At 50.1% G+C, this 19,307-nt stretch overlaps 3 protein-coding genes across 4 annotated transcripts; all 3 read left to right on the top strand.

The window, feature by feature from the left end:
- The first annotated feature begins 527 nt into the window (after positions 1-527).
- On the top strand, positions 528-2,878 carry LOC136454073 (G-type lectin S-receptor-like serine/threonine-protein kinase LECRK1). The gene has a single exon (XM_066454626.1). It carries the CDS (start codon positions 543-545, stop codon positions 2,853-2,855), a length of 2,313 nt encoding a protein of 770 aa, XP_066310723.1. The 5' UTR covers positions 528-542; the 3' UTR covers positions 2,856-2,878.
- Positions 2,879-4,887: 2,009 nt separating this feature from the next.
- On the top strand, positions 4,888-5,809 carry LOC136454072 (membrane protein PM19L-like). Its single transcript, XM_066454625.1, has 2 exons — positions 4,888-5,079; positions 5,165-5,809. The coding sequence occupies exons 1-2, from the start codon at positions 4,920-4,922 to the stop codon at positions 5,698-5,700; spliced, it is 696 nt and encodes a 231-aa protein (XP_066310722.1). The 5' UTR covers positions 4,888-4,919; the 3' UTR covers positions 5,701-5,809.
- Positions 5,810-12,442: 6,633 nt separating this feature from the next.
- LOC136451128 (CAAX prenyl protease 2-like) lies at positions 12,443-18,698 on the top strand. 2 transcript variants are annotated; one of them, XM_066451878.1, is made up of 10 exons: positions 12,443-12,724; positions 13,220-13,263; positions 13,895-14,545; positions 14,646-14,708; positions 14,805-14,993; positions 15,327-15,438; positions 16,797-16,865; positions 17,492-17,554; positions 18,039-18,119; positions 18,241-18,698. In XM_066451878.1, exons 3-10 carry the CDS (start codon positions 14,315-14,317, stop codon positions 18,372-18,374), a joined length of 942 nt encoding a protein of 313 aa, XP_066307975.1. In that variant the 5' UTR covers positions 12,443-12,724; positions 13,220-13,263; positions 13,895-14,314; the 3' UTR covers positions 18,375-18,698. The 2 variants fall into 2 exon arrangements, with proteins under 2 accessions (XP_066307975.1, XP_066307976.1); XM_066451879.1 differs by lacking the exon at positions 13,220-13,263.
- Positions 18,699-19,307: the final 609 nt, after the last annotated feature.

Here is a 19,307-nt window from a genome sequence, read left to right as displayed (position 1 = left end):
AAAATACGTAGTAGTTTGTCAAAAAAAAAGAAGGCTTAGACAAAAGAGGATCAACATCTACGGCATCATAAATAGAGGTAAGCTATGTATGTATGAAAATAATATAGTTCGTAAATGGATCTATGATGTTTTATACACCCACCACCTTAAAATAAAATAAAAACAATTTGCAAATTTGTCTTGATTCAAACAATCTTAAGTTCAACCAAACCTATAGAAAAGAGCATGAATATAGCAACTCCCAGAATTTGTCCTGAGTCAAACAATTTCTGATTGTGAAAGATTGTTGCCTGAATTTTTTTTTAAAATTAAGGCGCCCAAAATATAGCGACTCCCACATTTTTCAACTGAAGGAGAACTAGTCAAGCTGCCGGATGAGGAACAGAGCAAGTGCATTCATCACTGCTGCTGACCCACCATGGCACCATACATACATATATAGAGCTTAGGAGCGCGCACAAATGGTTACTCCGGCAGCCATGGCCATACCTATACCCATCCGTCTGCTGTTGGTCGCGCTCGCCACGGTTGCTTCCCTGCCCATGGCCGGTGCGCAGACCAACAACATCACCTTAGGAACCTCCATGCCGGCCGCCGCCGGTGCCGCCTGGTCTTCCCCATCCGGCCGCTTCGCCTTCGGTTTCTACGCCACGGGCGGCGGCCTCACCGTCGGCGTCTGGCTCGCCACCACGCCCAACGTGACGGTCGTGTGGACGGCCGCCGGCAACAGCACTCCAGCCACGGGTGGCGAGCTCCGAATCACCAACAGCGGCTTGCTCTGGACCGGCGCCGACGGCCTGTACAGGAGCCTCGCCGTGGCGCCCCAAACGGTCGTCGCAGCGGCCATGCGCGACGACGGCAGCTTCGTGCTCTACGGCGCCGACGGGACCGTGGTGTGGTCCACGTTCGCGACGCCCACTGACACCTTGCTCACCGGTCAGGACCTCGTGCCTGGCGCGCAGCTCTTCTCCAGCGTCTCGCCCACCAACAGGGCCGCCGGGAAGTACCGCCTCGCCAACCAGCTCAACGACGGCAACCTCGTCTTGTACCCCGTGCAGACGGACAACGTCGCGGCCGACTCGTACTGGAACACCGGCACGTTCGTCGGCCTCCAGCTCACGCTGCGCCTCGACGCCACCGGCTTGCTCTACCTCACCGCGGGCAACAACGGCAACTTCACCAGAAACGTGTCGGATCCCGTGGCTGCGCAATCGGCCGGCGAGGAGCAAGTCTTCTACCGGGTCACGCTCGATCCCGACGGAGTCCTGCGGCTGTACCGCCACGCCGTCTCGTCCGGCGGCGTGTGGAAGACCGACGTCCAGTATACACGGCCGGAGGACCGGTGCGAAGTCAAAGGCGTGTGCGGGCTCAACAGCTACTGCGTCCTCGACCGCGACGCGCAGCCCACCTGCCTGTGCCCGCCGGGCTTCGACTTTATCGACGGCAGCAACGCGGCGCTTGGCTGCACCCGGAGGTCAGGCGCCGGGGACTGCGCGGCCGCCGCAGCTGGTCTGTCCATGGCGACGATGCCGAACATGTGGTGGGTGGACAAGTCATACGCTGTGATTGGCAACGTCACGAGCGAGCCCGACTGCCAGGCCGCGTGCATGAACGACTGCTTCTGCGCCGCCGTGCTGCTGGACACCAACGCCTCCAGGTGCACCAAGCAGCAGCTCCCGCTCCTCTACGGCCGCGCGGGCGGCAGGTACACGCTGTTCGTCAAGAACGCAGAGGGGACGGCGGCGAGTCCCGCCCCCGCGCCTGGCGACAAGAGCTACCGCAGCCGTGTCGGGCGCGCGGCCACCATCGCGCTCATCTGCACCGGGATCCTCGCGTGCGTGTCCTTAGCCGCGCTCCTGGCGGCGGCGCGGCTATTCTGGGCGAACCGGAGGACGTTCGCGGAGCCGGACGCGGCGGAGGCCCTGGACGAGGAGGCGCCCTTGAGGTCGTACAGCTACCAGGAGCTGGAACACGCGACCTGCGACTTCCGCGAACCGCTGGGCCGCGGCGCGTTCGGCACGGTGTTCCGGGGCACGCTGCTGCACAACGGCGGCGAGAAGGCGATCGCCGTGAAGCGGCTGGAGAAGGTGGTGGAGGAGGGGGAAGTGGAGTTCCAGCGGGAGGTGCGCGCCATCGGGCGGACGAGCCACAGGAACCTGGTCCGGCTGCTGGGCTTCTGCCACGAGGGCGCCAACCGGCTGCTGGTGTACGAGTACATGAGCAACGGGTCGCTGGCGGAGCGTCTGTTCAAGAACAGCGCCGGCGGAGGCGGACCGCCGGCGTGGGGCGAGCGGATGGGCATCGCGCTGGACGTCGCGCGCGGGCTGCACTACCTCCACGACGAGCTGGATAGCCGCGTGATCCACTGCGACGTGAAGCCGCAGAACATCCTGATGGACGCGTCGGGAACGGCGAAGATCGCCGACTTCGGGCTGGCGAAGCTGCTGCTCCCGGACCAGACGCGGACGTTCACGGGGGTGCGCGGCACGCGCGGGTACATGGCCCCGGAGTGGTACCGCGGCGTTGGGCCGCTGACGGTGAAGGCGGACGTTTACAGCTACGGCGTGGTGCTGCTGGAGATCGTGACGTGCCGCCGGAGCATGGAGCTGGAAGAGGCCGGTGAGGAGCGGACGCTCATGGAGTGCGCACACGAATGGCTGTTGCGCGGCGAGGTGTGGCGGGCCGTGGGCTGCGAAGACGAGGCGGCGGAGGCCGTGGAGGTGGAGCGGGCGGTGAAGGTTGCGGTGTGGTGCGCGCAGGCGGAGCCCCAGGCGAGGCCCGCAATGAGGAGCGTCGTCCTGATGCTGGAAGGGCTCGTGGAGGTACCGTTCCCGCCGCCGCCGGCCTCCTCCTGATCGAGATGCGTCATCATGATAAATTCAAATCAGAAATACTATACCACACGTTTTAGAGCAATCCAACACGTGATTTTAAAGCCGTCTGATCTTTCCTAGCTCCAGCACACCTTCGTCCAATCTGTGCCCGCGCCACCACTGTGGCCTCGCTGCGCCGTGTCCGTGCCCGCCTGTGCCCGCACCGCTGCGGCCTCGCCGCGCCGTGCCTGCGCCGCCGCCGCTCCCGTGTCAGCGCCGCCGCTGCGGCCTCGCCGCGTCGTGTCCGCGCCGCCGCGATTTGTTGCTTGTGATTTGTGCCGACACAGCCACGATTTGTCCTTGCCCTTTCATAAAAAAAATTGTTTGTTGTGATCTGAGATTTGTGATTTGTTGTTACTTGTGATTTGTGCCGACATAGCCGCGGCCAAGGGCGGGGCGGCCGACGGCGGTAGGGGCGAGTTTGTGCAGTGCGTCTAGAGGTAGAAGAAGGCTGGAGGCTGGAGGTAGAAGAAGGCTAGAGGCCGTTGGATCTTCATCCTACAGTTCAAAAAAAACTTGTGTTAAAACTACATAAAACACATGGTTATGCAGTAGACATACTCAATTCAAATACGTCCCTCGCATCTACCCATCTTCTTTTATCTGTCCGACCATCGCATTTTAGGGGGCTAATTTTGCAGTATCTTTCATAATTCAGAGGTGAATATAATTAAGATGTAAATTTAGGGAGTTATTGACGAGTACATTACCACAGGTATCCATCAGGAGTGATCAAATGCGACTCAAGAAGATTAACCCCCTTATTGACTTTAACTATTGTGCAACGGCTTGTCACTGGATCCCAATACGAGTGATCAGAAGACGCTCCAACCAAAAAACCGTGCTCCTCTAAGGGCATGTACAGTTGTTTAGAAATTACCACCAGGATAAATTCCTAGCTGGATTGCTTAGTTAATTTGATTAAGCTTCATCAGCCGGAACGGTTTCTAGGCTCCTTTTAGAACAACCGAATGCAGTCATACGCACTTGTTGCTTCCCAAGGGCAATGGGCGTACGAGTCAAAACCCTATGTGACAAGGGGGACAAGATGTGCCTTTTCCTACACTTACATGCTGTTCGCTCGTTGGTTTCAGTTAGGGCTTATCAGCTAGTTAGGGCTTAACCCTATGTACCATTCGGGCTTATCACACATTATATATATATATATATAATGTATGTGTACTTGAGGGTTTGCTTCTATACAGCCTTTGCACACAGAAAGAGGTAAGGCTCATGCGTTTCTGTTTCCTACGTGAGTTGGATAGAGTTGAGCCTGGCCATGTCAAAAGCACAAGAAGTCGTCGACGTACAGAACATGCGTGCTCATCCCCAGTAGCTCGAAACAAAGCCAGAAGGCAAGGCAATGCAAGCTGTGCTAGCTCGGTAGCTCCCACGCCATCGAGCCGGCCGGGCCTTTTGTCGCTGGCGGCGCACGGCATGACGAAGACGACGTGCTACTGAAACTGACTCGGTGGGCGCACGAACAGAGACGCCATGACCACGATCAGACAAAGAGGAGGACGTGTACTTGTCATCCCAAAGCAACTCATTTCTGCAAGCTACCATGCATGCCGCGGCCCGCGCGCACACAACGACGCCGCGCCGACCAGCTGAGAGCTGGCCAGCTCCCCTCGCGCGTGACCGTGACATGCCGGTGGCGGCGGCTTCACCATCTCCTCTTGTCACGCTACTGCAGCGCATGGGCTATCAGCGAAGCGATGGAGCACGGAGGCCGCCCGGCACGGCAGCGCCCGCGTGCGTGTGCACCTGCATGGCAGCCCGAACGCACGGACGCCGCCCGCCCGGCGCTTCACGCACACGCACACGAAACCTTGCCGTGCGGGCTGGCTGGCCGCGCGCCCTTCAAGTACCGGCAGACTCAGTCGACGAACACACGTGCAGTTAAACAAGGGTCCAGCTAGCTTGAGAGCTCTTCGGTGGGCGGCTGTTGGTCGTAGCAGGCACGGTAGAGATCGAGAGAGAGAATAGCTAGCTAGAGGGAAGGGGGCTGCATTGGGATCGGATCTGGGGCATCACCTGGTAATAATGGCGTTGCTGTCGCTGGAGGCGTTGGGGAGGAGGAACGTGGCCGGCCCGCTGCTGCTGCTCAATCTCGCCCTCTACGTGTCCATGACGGGGTTCGCGAGCTGGGCGCTCAACAGCTTCGTCGACGACATAGGCGATCAGGAATACTACCCACCTGCAGGTCACCCTCTCCTTCCGTGCAAATAATGACCCTTGCAGAGATTCTTTTATTATATGTATATACATACTCAACTCAATGCGTGTAGACGACGCGTGCATGTGCACGGGCATGCCTGCAGGAGCGGCGCCGCGCAGCGCCGGCGACGAGGCGACGCTCCACTTCATCCAGTTCGCGCTGCTGGCGGCCGTGCTCGGCAGCGCAGCCAAGGCCGCGGCGGCGTTCCACGCGCGCGCGTCGTGGCGGCCGCAGGGCCTCGCGGCCGCCTCGGCGATGGGCACCGTCGCGTGGGCGGCCACCGCGCTCGCGCTCGGCCTCGCGTGCAAGGAGATGCGGGCCGCCGCATCCGCGGCGCGCGGGTGGCAGATGAGCGCGCTGGAGGCGATCACCGCGACGCTGGCCGTCACGCAGCTGGCGTACGTGCTGATGCTGCACCGTGCCGCCGCCGCCGACTCCGACGTCGACGCTGACGTTGACGCCGCCGCCGCCGCCGGCGACCAGTGCGAGCCTGGCTGCTCCGCCGCCACCGAGGGTGAAGACGTTGACTGCCAGCACGCGCAGCAGCAGCATGGCCACCACCACCACCACAGGCAGGGCGGCGGGCCCTCGTGCAGTGTCATGTGAACTAGCATACCCATGGTGTTGTCACTGTGTTGTCTTGTCATTTTCCGTGCTTGTGTTTCGTCGCGTGGAAAATAAGCAATTTATAAGCTCAGTTTCTGTTTGTATCGTGTGTCATGTGTTCGTTTCGTGTCTATCAGTATGTGTATGCGTATGTGTTTGTTTGTGACAGTATGTGTATGTGTACGTAATATTGTGATGTCCATTTGCTGCCATGCATGTTCCCCTAGTGCATGACAGTACGTATTTCTGTTCGATGTCAAATTAATAAAAGGACTTGTTTATCAAAAAGAAAAGATAATAATACGAACTTGTGGTTTTGCCATATTTTCTTTGTTTCAGTCTTATTTACTTCCGGATAGCCACAAATTTGAATAATCCCACACTTGGGATGTCTATAACAATTAACACATGAGTTGCATATAGTATGTGATTCAGATCAAGGAGGAGGGGACATGAACCTCAATACGAGGACGATGGAGAGGTACTTGGGAACGGTGGCAAGATAGACTTTGGGAACCTCAATACGCTTGACGACGAAGATGAGCATGAGGGCGGTCAAAACTCAAAACACCGTCACCGTCTCTCCCTCTTGGATCTACGTGCGTAGCCAATATTCGCCCCGAAAAATTTAAGTTCGGGTATTCCCGAACTACCCGATATTTAGACGCCGGTGTGGGAGCACACACGCTGGTCGGCGGGATGAGTGCGCCGTGAGCATGAAGCCTTGAGGAGTTGGGGTTGGGCACAGGTGTCGGCCGTCGGGCGGGGGCTAGGGCTCAGCCGCGCAAGGGTGGCCGTAGCGCGCGGCGAGCGAGTGCGGCGGCGCTCGATGCATCATTCCAGATCGAGGAGGCAACGGAACAAAGGGACGGAGAGAGGAAGAGGCCGGGAGTGAGACGCCCCTAGTTTTTTTCCTGCGACCTATGTAAACTAGGGTAAGGTGGGCTGATGGGCCATAATCAATAGAGCATAATGCTACAATTTTTTGTTTGACACTGCTAACCGGTGTTTCTGAAAGGGCAGTTATCGGCACAGCAGTAAAGCATAATGTTACCAAGAATAAGATAGAGATTTTTGGCTGTAAATAAATTATCGCATGAACATGATGGCAAGGGGTTACTCAGTAACTGTATTATTGTACGGTGGTCCTCCCTTTTGATCACTTAGTTATAATATGAAGCCATGTAAGAAATTCCCATCATGGTGAGGAAAGCAATAGAAAAGCGTTCAAAGAAGCTAATGATTTCAACCATGCATACAGATTGGTTTTGGTGTTTACTGTTGTATTGCTGTAATACCTGCATTCAATTTTCCATGTTTCTGCTTTGTTTTTCTTGTAAGTGCAATGACACCGAATGGACAAAACATATTAAGATAGGAAGTATTATCAGTCTTATCATGTCTTTATGTAATGGCAAATGCTTGAGCTGATACTCAGAAAACACAACATGTTGATTCATTAGTTTAGCTCTGAACCCGGGAACATGAGGATGAGACCAATGGAGAATATATACTCCAAATCTGATTTACACCGGTCTATGAATAATGCAGACACCCATCAATACAGATTCTACAACATTCCCCATATTGTATTCATTGTCCTGATAATGTATCCTATGAATATAACTTCCAGTGGAGTACATCATATTTTAATCCCTCAAAAATGGAAAGAGGTAAAAACACAACCTTATGGAATTAGAATACATGTAACATTAGAGTAGGTAATTAAGAGTAAATGAGATGATTCAAACTTTAAAGTTTAGTTTGACGAAAAGAGCATGATATGACTTGAACAATGAGTGAGAGGTAGTATTACATGGATTTAGTGGGCACATGTTGATATATCACTAAAAATCTCAGTGCACACAACATTGTGTGTTTGATTTTCATGTTCAACAGAGTTGTTTTCAATAAGCACACGCAAGCCTGTGGGTGATTTTTTTTCGCGAGCGGGTCTTTTACCCATATTTCATTAAGAGGAAGGGCCTAAAGAAGGGCCGGTAACCGGATACAAAGGACTCATAAGTAATCCACGGATTACCCACGAAATCCCCAATACACAAAACAAACAACAAGAAAACATGATAAGGGAGAGGGAAACCTCCACCTCCACACACCACCCAACTATGCCTGCAAAAGAAAATTACATCCACGCAATGGTCGCCAGTAGATTGTGGGTCAAGCCACGGTGGCAAAGCATCCACCGATAACAGCGGCAAAGCATCCGCCAACGAACCAAGCGGCATAGCATCCGCTAACGAACCAAGCGACCACGGCGGCCAAGCATCCACCTAGAAATGGGTCCACACAGCCTCGATAGCAAAGCATCTGCACGAGGGGAGACCAACGACAACGACGACGGCAAAGCATCCATCAGGTAGAGACGATAGTGGCGACACCAAGCAAGCTGGACAAACCATGGCGAAGACGAGCATGAGGCACCCATGCATAGATGCAAAGGAGCGAAACCGGCGATATTAGGGGATGGGCTGCAGTAGTGCTCCAACGAAGCCTTCACGAAGGAACTTGACATCCGCGGACGCCAACAACGATGGTAAGCACACGAGTAAGGTCACATGACCTCAGCTACCCTAGCGGACCAAAGCTTCGGCGACGCCTCCAAGAAGAAACATGGCGCGGCTGCGCCATTGCCGCCGGCCTAGACGGGCCAGGCAAGGTTTTCACCCAGCTATTTTACGTCCTCCAGGGCAGGCCACCCAACTGCAGCAACCATGGCACCATGACACCGGCGCCTGCCCGACCACAGCCATAGCCAGCGCGCACGGGCGCGGTCACCGTAGGCCGGATCGGCCAGCCCCGCCCGCCAGCCGGACTGACACCGGCTAGCCGGCCGCCGCGTAGACCCACCACGGCCTCCCGGAGCCGCCATCGAGCGTGGGGCGCGGCTGGCCACGGCATCACCGGACGGCTTGGGCGCCACCAGATCCGGCCACAAGGGTACTGGATCGGGCACGCCGGCCGCAATCGCCGCCGTTCAGGAGCAGGAGGAGCTCTGGCCTGCCGCGTGCCGCAACCTGGGCGGATCCAGGACGAGGTGGGGCGGATCCGGACGGTCACTGGCGCTCACCAGCCCCAGGTGGGGCAGATCTGAGCGGACACCGGAGCTCCACGCCGGAGGTCGTCGCACATGGTAGTAGACCGTCCCGACCCAATCCCATCGCGGAGGGATGAGATCCGGCCACCGGACCTCCAGATCCGGCCCCAAAGGAGGCAGATCCGTCCGTCCGCCGCTGCTCCTCGCCGGAGGTGGATGGAGTGGAGGGGGGGAGTCAGAGTAGCGCGTGGGAGGGAGAGGAAGGTGCGAGCGGTTCCCGTTCGTCGATGCCGCCGCTGGCCGCCGCCACCGCGCGCCAGTGGGCGGCGACGGCGGCCAGGAGGAAGGCCGGGAGGGAGGCGCTAGGACCGCGGCAAGGTCGCCCCCCCCCCCCCCCCCGAGTCGCCCTGTAGAGGACGCTCGGGAGGGAGCGGCTGGGTGTAGAGGCTCTATCCAAGCCTGTGGGTGATGTAACACGTGAGAACCTAACATAAAGTTGCCCATGAGAGAACACCAGGCTTGGTAAGTAGACACCAACTTTGCTAAGTGTCTGTCCTTGGCTTTTGTTTATTGTCATCACATATGATACCCGGACTGGGAACTGCCCCCGTTTTATCTTAAAGGGCCATTTAGGATCAGCTAAAATGGAGATTACTCTTGGAATGTAAGCTTTAGTTCCCTTGGCCTTTCCTGTAATTATTTGAGCTTCGATGATACGGTGCATGAGTTGTGTAACTATGAGTCTAGTTTCATTGCACAGACCTTTTGAGGGACTCAAATTTCTAATTAGTAACATTATAGGAACACCAATCTTGAGCTGCAGATGATGATCTGGAAGGCCACTCATTTTAATAGTGTTGAGGAACTCTTGGGGTTAAAGGGCCTCTAGAGTACAATACTTGGATGTTGGATCATCAATGGAGTCAGAACTGTAGTATGACATTTCGTTGGTAGCTATGTTACCAATGATTTCTGCATTTATGGTGGCAGCTACCTCATTTGTTGGGGCTAGTATTGCTCGTTCGCATAGATAATCTGCTAGCTCTGATGCTTCTAGAGAGGTACCATACACAAAAGAAATTAAACTCTCAAGTTTCCTTTGGTCAGGTGGTAGCAGAAGGTTGTCCGGAATTTGAACCCATGATGTGTCTGGTTGGTGAGTAGGCATGTTGGTATGAGTTGTGCCATCACCAATTGAGAGGAGCCACTGAGCAAATTTCTTCAGTTCATACCGTTCAGATTCTAAGAGGTCTAGACATCTAAGTTTCATGTTTTCAGTTAAGCTAAGCACTCTACAATTCCGCCAAAAATAAGATCGGGTCATTGATGCATTTAAAATCTGTGTTTTTTTGCTTTTGGAATAATTGGTAGAGTCTGCCTGAAATCACCACCAAGAACAACTGTTATACCACCAAATTGTTTGTGTGCTAAGGCGTTGTTGGTAGATGACATGATATCTTTAAGCATGCGGTCAAGTGCTTCAAAGCAATGTTTACGGTTGACAGGTGCCTCATCCCATATAATTAGTGAAGTGTGCTGTATCAGCTCAGCCAACTGTGTGTTTTCCTTGATGGCACATACAGAGTGTTCTTGGATGTCTAAAGATATTTTGAAACACGAGTGCGGTGTTCGACCTGCTGGGAGTAACAAAGCTGCTATGCCAGAAGATGCAGCTGCTAATGCATCTTCCCCTTATTTCTAACACTGCTGAACAAAGTATTCCATAGAAACGTCTTACCAGTGCCACCGTATCTATAAATGAAGAAGGTATACCCTGATTCATTTGAGATTGAATGCTCTATAATATCGTAGATATATGCCTCTGCTCCGAATCGAGTTGAGTGATCAATTGGTTTACTTCAGTGGCTGCATCGTTTGAAGCATACGAAAGCTCCTCCATTATTAATCTATTTGTGAGTACCTCTGAAGAACTTTAATCTGGCTTTGGTAAACTAAAGTGATCTAGGCTGTATCCAGCATCGCTGAGGAGTTTTTGTAGCTCCTGTAATGCATAGGATCTGATATGTTGTTGTATGATAACATCTGGGGCCTCTGGAGCTAGCTGCTTTGCACAGCATGCCATGTCCTCGCCCATTACCTTTATATATTCTTCAAGTAATTTGAGTGGGTCTTTGACTTCATAGAAAAGTAGTAAAGTGACAAATAATTGTCTTAATTGATATGGAAATGCCCAATGTGATGCATCATTCATTGCATGGAACCATTTCTGGTCATCACCAAGTAAACCCAATGCGTCACATGCTGCACAAAATGTTGGGTGTTGCTATCCAGCAATGGTGCCAATATCAGAAAAGCATTGCGGTCCTTTGACTATGTGTAGCAACATTCGTAGGTCAAATCTCTCCCCTTGGTTCGGAGCAACATTAGCAAGGCGTCCAACCTTTGGCCGACTGTTGCGGCATGTATCCCAAAATTTGCCATCAGTATGCCATGTCCAATGTTCAGAGAAATCTACATAAGTGTGTTGTCGAGCAAGTAGATATTGCTTGTTTGCGTCAAAGACCCACTCTATGCCATGTCCAAGGTTCCCTTGCTATGCCATGTCCTGATGTAGCCTGTTCGTTTGGTTGTGGCTTGTCGTAAACGATCGTAAATTTCTAGCCGGAACAGTATTTTTTCTCTTACATAAACCAGCCAGCAGTACTTCTTCACGAACCAGTAATGATACGAACCAACCAACCGAACATGCTGCATATTGAAACCCAGTTTGTACTCTTTGTTTGGCAAAAAGTATGCATATCCACTGTTGGACGTACATTCCAATTATATCATGGTTAGCGGATTCCAATGAACTCCGATTAGATCATGGTTAGCAGATTCCAATTAGACCATGGTTACCTACGCGCATAGTACTAGTATAGAATATGCGAGCTGGCTAGCCGCCGTGAGCTCGTGATACACCTCCTATAGCATAGCAAGGGAACCAATCAGACTCTTTTAACTCATCACGAGCCTGACTTGCCCGGTGACGAAAACTTCATTTTTAATTAAATTGCAGTAGAGAAAATGTGAAGCAACTTCAACAGGAGTACTTGCTGTGTTGTAAAAAAAAAAGTACTTGCTGCTGAACAAGTCCAGTACACTGTTTTCCCTTGTACTCCGTAATTATTATATTATTATTAATCAGACTTTTAGTCGTTTCGCTCGTTGATTTCAGTCAAAGTTTATTAGTCAACCAGATAATATTTTTCTCTCACAACAAACTAGCACCAGCCGAATTTATCAACCAAAAACCAACCAGCGAATGAGACGAAAGAGAAAAGGGAGAGAGAGAGCAGGCGGGCAGGACAGGACTGAGAGCGAGGACCAAGAAGACCAAGCGCCCCTCGCGACTAAGGGGGTGTTGGGATCCGGTGACTAAAGTTTAGGAGGTGTCACATGAGGGTGTCACATGGAGTGTTCAGATACTAATAAAAAATAAATTACAGAATCCATCATTAATCCACGAGACGAATTTATTAAACCTAATTAATCTGTCATTAGCACATGTTACTATAGCACCGCATTATCAAATCATGAGCGCTTAAAAGATTCATCTCATAGATTAGTCACAAAATATATATATATATATATATATATATATATATATATATATATATATATATATATATATATATATATATATATGTTGTACTACAGTTTAAAGTTTAGAGGAGAAAGAAAACACCCGGAGATCGCGACTCGCGAGAGAAGCGGCCGCAGGCGCAGCCACAGCAGCAGCCGAGCTCCTCGAGTCCTCGCCCAGTCGCCGCCCGCCCCTGCCTCCGCGCCCCTCCCATTCCCCACCGCGCTTCAGATTCCACAGACGAGTAGAGGCAAAAGGTAGGAGCCGAATCGAGGCGCCACCGCTCTCCCGCCCGCCCGCCCGCCCGCCCGCCCCGGTGCTCTCCTGGGCCACCGCGGGGCGGAGATCCGCACCGGACTTCCCGCCGCTTCCGTCGGTTCCTGGTAAGGATGCAAGCCCTAGCCTTTGCGTGTGGAGTGGGTTGTTGTTCTAGGACCGGATCGTGCCCCGCGGGATCTTCCCTCTCCCCTTTGCTCTGAGGCAAATCAAGCCCGAATCTTTCTTCTTGGGATCGACGGGTTCGCTTGCTATGCACGCCGAGGGGTGGGCAGCTTGCTTTCCCGGCAATTTGGGGGCTCGGCGGAAACGAACCCAATCGCCTTGCCATGCCCTGCTTGTTTGAACCAGTAGTAAGTAGCAGCATAGTCGTTCATTATAGGAACTACTAAGATGCTCAGTGCTTATTTAGTTGCTCCACACCACAACGCTCTACATGTGAGCATTTATTTTAGTGCAATGCAATGCAACCCCTACAAAGCAGCTGGGATTGGCGTGCACCTGGCCTTTCCACTGCCGGCTGTCAAGGCCTGCTCTATGTCCCTCCATCTCTCACCTCCGAGTCTCATCTTAATTTGGCCATGTGCCTCGTTTTTTTGCAGTGCTTTCCCTGGTTCGTCTTCTCAGCTAAGATGGCATAGATATGGTAATTTGGGACACAGCTCCATACTGCTATCTGATGCACGTATTTATCATACGAATTTCATTCCTGCACAATATTTTTTACTGATTTGAGTGCTTCGTCCGTGACTAGCTACTGTTTTTCCCCTGATGCTTCGTGCAAGTGATGGAAATGTTTTTTGGCTGTATGGCTTGTGATGAAAATGAACTCCCATATAACTTGGGAGTATAGACTGATGATCTTGAAAGGCCCACGGCATGTTCATGTATATATATGTATTGCTATCTGTTTATTTATCCTATCATGGCACTTCCCTAGGCTAGGTCTATTGCAATTCCATGTCAAGGCTGGCACTATACCCCACTCCTCTCTGCATCCATTGTTTTCTGTATGTGCCGGCAACATGAATTGCTGCAAATAATGCTATTTCTCAGTGCATGCCGTTCTGCCTAGCTACAAGAGATCAAATGATGTCATTTTGTTCATTTCTGAGGCTACTCTTATTCCCTAGATTTTTTTCTATTTGTTTATTGTCGTGCCCTTGAAACAACATGGCCATTTGGTTTGCTTCTGAGCCTACTCTTATTTCCCTTCTTCACTACATTGTTTTTATTTTTTAATTGCCATGCCCTTACAACAATCTATTGCTCCGCAGGTACGAAAAGGCAATGTCAGTTCCATCAAATAGGCCAGTTACTGAATAATGTTTAGTGGTATTGAGTACTTGCACATCAAAAAATTATTGTTGACAATTCAGTTAGTATTTTCTCTTCAAGATAAAATGCATCTCAATCTCTGATAGATGCCTCCACAAATTACATGCTAAAAGGTTTTGCACTATCAAAGCCCATCCGAACATTGAGCCTGAATAATCCCGGCACATTCTCCTGTCCCATCGCTGGTATACTGGTGACTCACTTGTCACTTCAGCCGCCGTCGCTTCGCTTGTCTCCTCCTCCTTCCAACTCCGGCGCCGGCATCTTTTTCCTCGCTCCACCCCCGCTCCCCTCCTCTCCCCCTACGAAATCTAGGATCCAATGAGCAACATCGACTGACGCCCGCTTCACTGGATTATATGGCGACGCCGGCGAGCCTCCATCCCGCCTCGCCGCCGGCGATATCAGGCGTCGTGGCGGTGGCGGCATGCGCCGCCATGGCAGTATCCTACGTCGCTGTCCTCTATGCTCCGATGGTCATCCTCCGCTTCCCGCCCCCGACCTCGCTCCGCACCTTCCTCCACCGTCGCTTCGCCTGCGCCGCCGTCGCATCCGCCGCCTCTGCCCTTGCCACCGTGTCCCTCCTCCGAGTAAGTACCCGTGCTCTCCTCCGGTACATACTTCCTCTCCAATACCTGAACCTGAACTGAACGAATACCAAATCCCCCATCTTCTCGTCTTCCTCTTCAGGTCTGGAGCCTCAGCGACTTTGCTGATATGTTTGCTGTGTTCGGCATTAGGAAGGATCACTTGGTAAGTGATCTTTTCCAAATATAAGCTACAATCTTGTAGCTCGCTCATTAGTGTTGAGCTTTTCATGCTTGTATTGAAACACTGGTTCTTCTGCAGATTCAGGCCGTGGCGATTCCACTTCTCCTTACATCCCTAGTGTATGCTGGGTCATTCGTCACTAGATTGTGGCTCCTAGAGAGTTCGTGGGGCAGTGGCGATGAGGTGGAGATAGGCTGCGCCCAGAGGCTTGCACAATGGATCCAAGCTGCTGTTGCGGATGTTATGGTTTGGCGGAACTATGTAGTGGTCTGTCCTTCTTCCCCCTTTTACCTTTTTCTCTACTTATAAGATACTACACGTTGTAAACCAGTGATCGAAGGTTATTGTAGCAAACTAGCAATAAATGGAGAATTGTTGACTCATTGACCATAATTACCAGCTAACAATTACTGTAGTGCCTTTGCAATCTGTAGTACTGTTTAGGATGCTACTGATATTAATTAGTGCTGCTACTGAGAACATACTGCAATCTGTAGTACTGTTTAGGATGCTACTGATATTAATTAGTGCTACTACTGAGAACACTTTGATTCCCTCTTCTATTGTAGTGATATTGTTTGGTGATGACCTTTTGACCAGGCGCCATTTACTGAGGAGCTGGTTTTCAGGGCATGCATGATACCTCTTCTTCTATGCGGGGGATTCAAAATGTCTACAATTATATTTCTGAGTCCAGTCTTCTTCAGTCTAGGTAAATTTCTATAGCATCATTCTAATTTTTTTTTTTTGTATTCCGAAGGAACCAACTTTGCCTGTATCTTTTTTAACCTTCTCATGTACGGGCGCACGTCTGTGAACGGGTGGCGCAATGAGTGAAAGGACCCTGCTCTGGAGCACGGTGCAGGGCAAGATAGTAGCTAGGTTCTTAAGAAAGTTCGGATCCCGTCAGAAGTTTCAGTTAGTCAGGGGCATTGGATTAGTAATGGTTGTCAGTTCGGTTTGTTAGGATATCTCGTTTGTTACGGGGTTTGGATCGTTAGCTGTTATGACCCGCATTCTATATCAATGTCGTCCCAAGCGTCACCGTGGTGAACCAGCGATAGCATCGACATCGCTTCAGTCGGTTCAGGGGAATTGTTTCTCAGTTTGTTAGCCCAAAGATAGGAGTTTGTTTGGTTTGATAAGTTTGTTGGTTTTTTAGGATTCGGCTATTTAAATAGCCCAAACACTATCATTTGATTGTTAAGCAAGATCAGTACAGAAGTTGTTGCTTCTTGACCAGAACCCATTTACGCTCTCACCTTGCCATGCGCAAGAAGGGCACCTGCTCGGTGCTCGCTGTCAGGGGTTCAAACACTGGCTGCTGGTCGCTCACCATTGTGCCCTCCGCAGCCTTTCGGGTCCTATGATCCTATCTTTAGCAGATTGATTTAGAAATTAGATGGAGTTGGCTGATTGTAATTGGTGAACTCAAAGCAATAGATGGAATCCATCATCCACTACCTCTTGCTGTCCCTGCTTCTTGGTCACGTGTGCGCCATTGTTGGCTTCTAAGCCATGGCCTCAAGGTCTATGGCCACGCCCGAGTACGTCATACGATTAAAGCCTACGCAATGCTCCTGCCTCCAATCATCCACGACCGTCACTTCTGGTATTTGCTTTGTCTGGTTCCAATCCCATTTTGCAAGACAAGCTCTCCAAGAATATCGACGTCGTCGTATCCATTGACATCCATCCTCATGGATCTGAAGCAGATGGTCCAGTCCCTGATTCTGTTGGCGCCAATAGCAAAGATCCTGGAGTCGCTTGCCAGTGAAGGTCACGAGCCTCCAAGCGTCGCACGACGAGAGCGCCAAACAGGTTTGCGCGTTGAACCTCGCAATATCGTGTCTGGATCGCACACTGCGTGGCAACAAGGACCCTACTTAGGATGAGGCCGGTCTGATCAGGCGACGAGAACCTAAAGTTTTCCACTCTTTCTTGCTCTAATTTATGATTCGTTTATTAACCAAATTGCTGCATACCACATCTACATTGTATTGCCTATACGTTCTCTGTTGTTGATATTGATGTACTCTTCTAATTAGAACTGAACCTTTCTGTTGACAGCACACTTAAACCATTTATTCGAACTACACCAGCAGGGATGCAATTTTATGAGATCGCTACTGATTGTAGGTATTTTTCTTTACACATCTTGTTTTCTCCTTTAGTATCTTCCTGCAATGGTTTGGGGGAAAATCTTGAGCTAGATTAACTTAGCATTGGTGTCAGAAACTCAGAGCAGACTTTCGGACCTCTATTGAACTAACTTTATTTCTATTGAAAACAAGGAGAACTATAACATATTAGGTTAATATGTTTGTTCTGCAGTGACAAGTTTACCTTTAAATCAGTTGCACAATGGTCTCAAATATTCACTACCACTGTACTGCATCTGCATTCCAGAAGAGTCCACATAGAATACATTAAGCTATAAGCTATGGTCTTAGTATTCCTACATTCTTGCAATAACCTTAGGCTTGTTTTGCAAATATTAACTTCTTGAGTGAGATGGTTCCAGTTCAGGCACTGGGACTTATTGCTCTTACAAATTGTATCTGAAGCTAGAAACCTACACTTTTACCTTTTACTATGCTTGGTAAGAAAATTGGCATCTTCAAACTCATTAGTCTTCTTTGGTTCTCCACATATTTTTCTCAGACATTGGCATAAAAAAATGGATTACTTCTGTTTCATCGATTGTGGACACCTAATTGCTGCACCTTCTGAGCTTGATTTAACTTCTTACCTTCCCTCCTCAGGTGTCCAGTTAGGCTACACTGTAATCTTTGGATGGTACGCTGCATTTTTGTTCATTCGAACAGGTCTCACTCATTCCTTTATGTTGTCACCTGTGTTATTATTTTCTTGCTATTCTTGCTGGAACTCTTTTTCCGGTTTTAGAATTGAAGTCTCCATGTTTATCATTCATACTTGGTTGTTGGTTCATGCTATTTCATGCTCGATCAATTTTTTGGATAATCAAATTTGCACTGTACGTGTTATGATTACCAGTTATGTTTTAGTATGATATTCCATATTGCAGAAACATGAAAAGCAAAACCGTATGACAGCAAAATGGTGATTCCATGTTCCATATTTCATCTTTGTTTTTTTCAACCATATTTTGGTACATTTGACTAAGTTTATGGATTGTAACCTGGCTAGATGATTGTGCTTGCACTCTAATTTCCATTTGGTTCTATGACATGATGGATGGTGACTATAGATATTTTACTGTAAGCAATTTTAGTATGGATCTGATAACAAGGTTTCATTGTTGATTGACTTTGAAAAAAAAAACTACAGGGAATCTGTTATGTCCAATTATTGCTCACGTCTTCTGTAATATGATGGGTTTGCCTGTTTTCTCGTCACCACGAACAAAAGGTGTGTATTTGTATACATATATGTATGTCCTGTTTTCTTTTGACAAAACAAAATAAAACGTTAAGATTTGTAAAGTTATTATGCCCAACTTCTTATGTGGCCTTATGTTTTTCTGTCATAGGAGCGGCATCGGTAGCGTTTCTGGCTGGTTCAATAGCCTTCTTTTGGCTGCTTTTCCCTGCAACAAGTCCTGAACTGTTCAACAGCAGTTTTGATCGCTGCAGTTGCTGGCATGGCTTTTGCAATTGGAAATAACATAGAACTAGATTGGAGAGCAATGGATCCCAACTTGAAGCTACTAACAAGTGAAACCCCCGGGGCCCTAGCTGGCACTGCTGTCAGATTTTTCATTTGCAGGAACGCCATATGAACTAGACAGATCCCCGCAACAATTGCCGCGGGCTAGGCAGAGCCAGCTGACACTATCAGTTTTTTTTGCCTCTAAAACATGTATGCATCAATTGTTTGTGGCGTGCATAGGTAAGCCTAGCAAAAGATAATTTTTCTTGAGATATGAACAGATAAAAGTTGAGCATCTCCATAGTGACACTCAAAAGAAAAAACATTTGTAGACAAGAAGCATGAGAAATTGTGTATTGACTACTCAACACCCTGGCTTGCTGGGCTGGATGTGTTTGGGCTTATCAGCCTAGCCGTTCGGCAGTCTAGCCCAGCCGAACGGCTGGACAAAAAGCGACGCCAGGCACTGCGTGCCACTCCCTCCCTCCTTTTTTTTCCTTCGCTTTGTGCGGCTAGGGTTCTGCCGCAGTCTCGTTTGCGTCTCTGCACGCGAGTCTCGGCGGTCGTGACCGCCGCGTAGTACTAGTATAGAATATGCGAGCTGGCTAGCCGCCGTGAGCTGCACTACTGGAATTCTTAAATTTGCGGAGTGTTTTTATGTTTACCGAGTGTATTTCCTCGGGTACTCGGTAAACATGTTCTTTGCTGAGTGTTGCGCTAAAAACATTTGGCAAAAAAAAAAAAAACTCGGCAAAGAGGGGGTTTGCCGAGTGTAAAAAAAACACTCGACAAAAAATAAAATCTTTTTTCTAGAAAAAGAAAGACAATAAAAAAATGAAAAAAAAACTTTACCGAGTGTTCAGATCTAGAATACTCGGTAAAGAAATAAAAATTTTTTTCTGGCCGCACCGCCCCGCCTCCCTCCTCCTTTCCCGCACCGCCCCGCCT

Source organism: Miscanthus floridulus, chromosome 5, assembly GCF_019320115.1.
Source record: "Miscanthus floridulus cultivar M001 chromosome 5, ASM1932011v1, whole genome shotgun sequence".
NCBI classification, from domain to species: domain Eukaryota; kingdom Viridiplantae; phylum Streptophyta; class Magnoliopsida; order Poales; family Poaceae; genus Miscanthus; species Miscanthus floridulus.
The sequence above is the reverse complement of the archived record's forward strand: the minus strand, read 5'-3'. Positions and strand labels throughout refer to the sequence as shown.

Bases quoted from the DNA above. Each gene is read 5' to 3' on its own strand.
- LOC136454072 (XM_066454625.1), top strand. From the start codon at position 4,920: ATGGCGTTGCTGTCGCTGGAGGCGTTGGGGAGGAGGAACGTGGCCGGC. The intron at 5,080-5,164 runs GTCACCCTCTCC...CAATGCGTGTAG, and splicing joins GGAATACTACCCACCTGCAG to ACGACGCGTGCATGTGCACG.
- LOC136454073 (XM_066454626.1), top strand. From the start codon at position 543: ATGGCCGGTGCGCAGACCAACAACATCACCTTAGGAACCTCCATGCCG.
- LOC136451128 (XM_066451879.1), top strand. From the start codon at position 14,315: ATGGCGACGCCGGCGAGCCTCCATCCCGCCTCGCCGCCGGCGATATCA. The intron at 14,709-14,804 runs GTAAGTGATCTT...GTTCTTCTGCAG, and splicing joins GCATTAGGAAGGATCACTTG to ATTCAGGCCGTGGCGATTCC. The intron at 17,555-18,038 runs GTCTCACTCATT...AAAAAACTACAG, and splicing joins ATTTTTGTTCATTCGAACAG to GGAATCTGTTATGTCCAATT.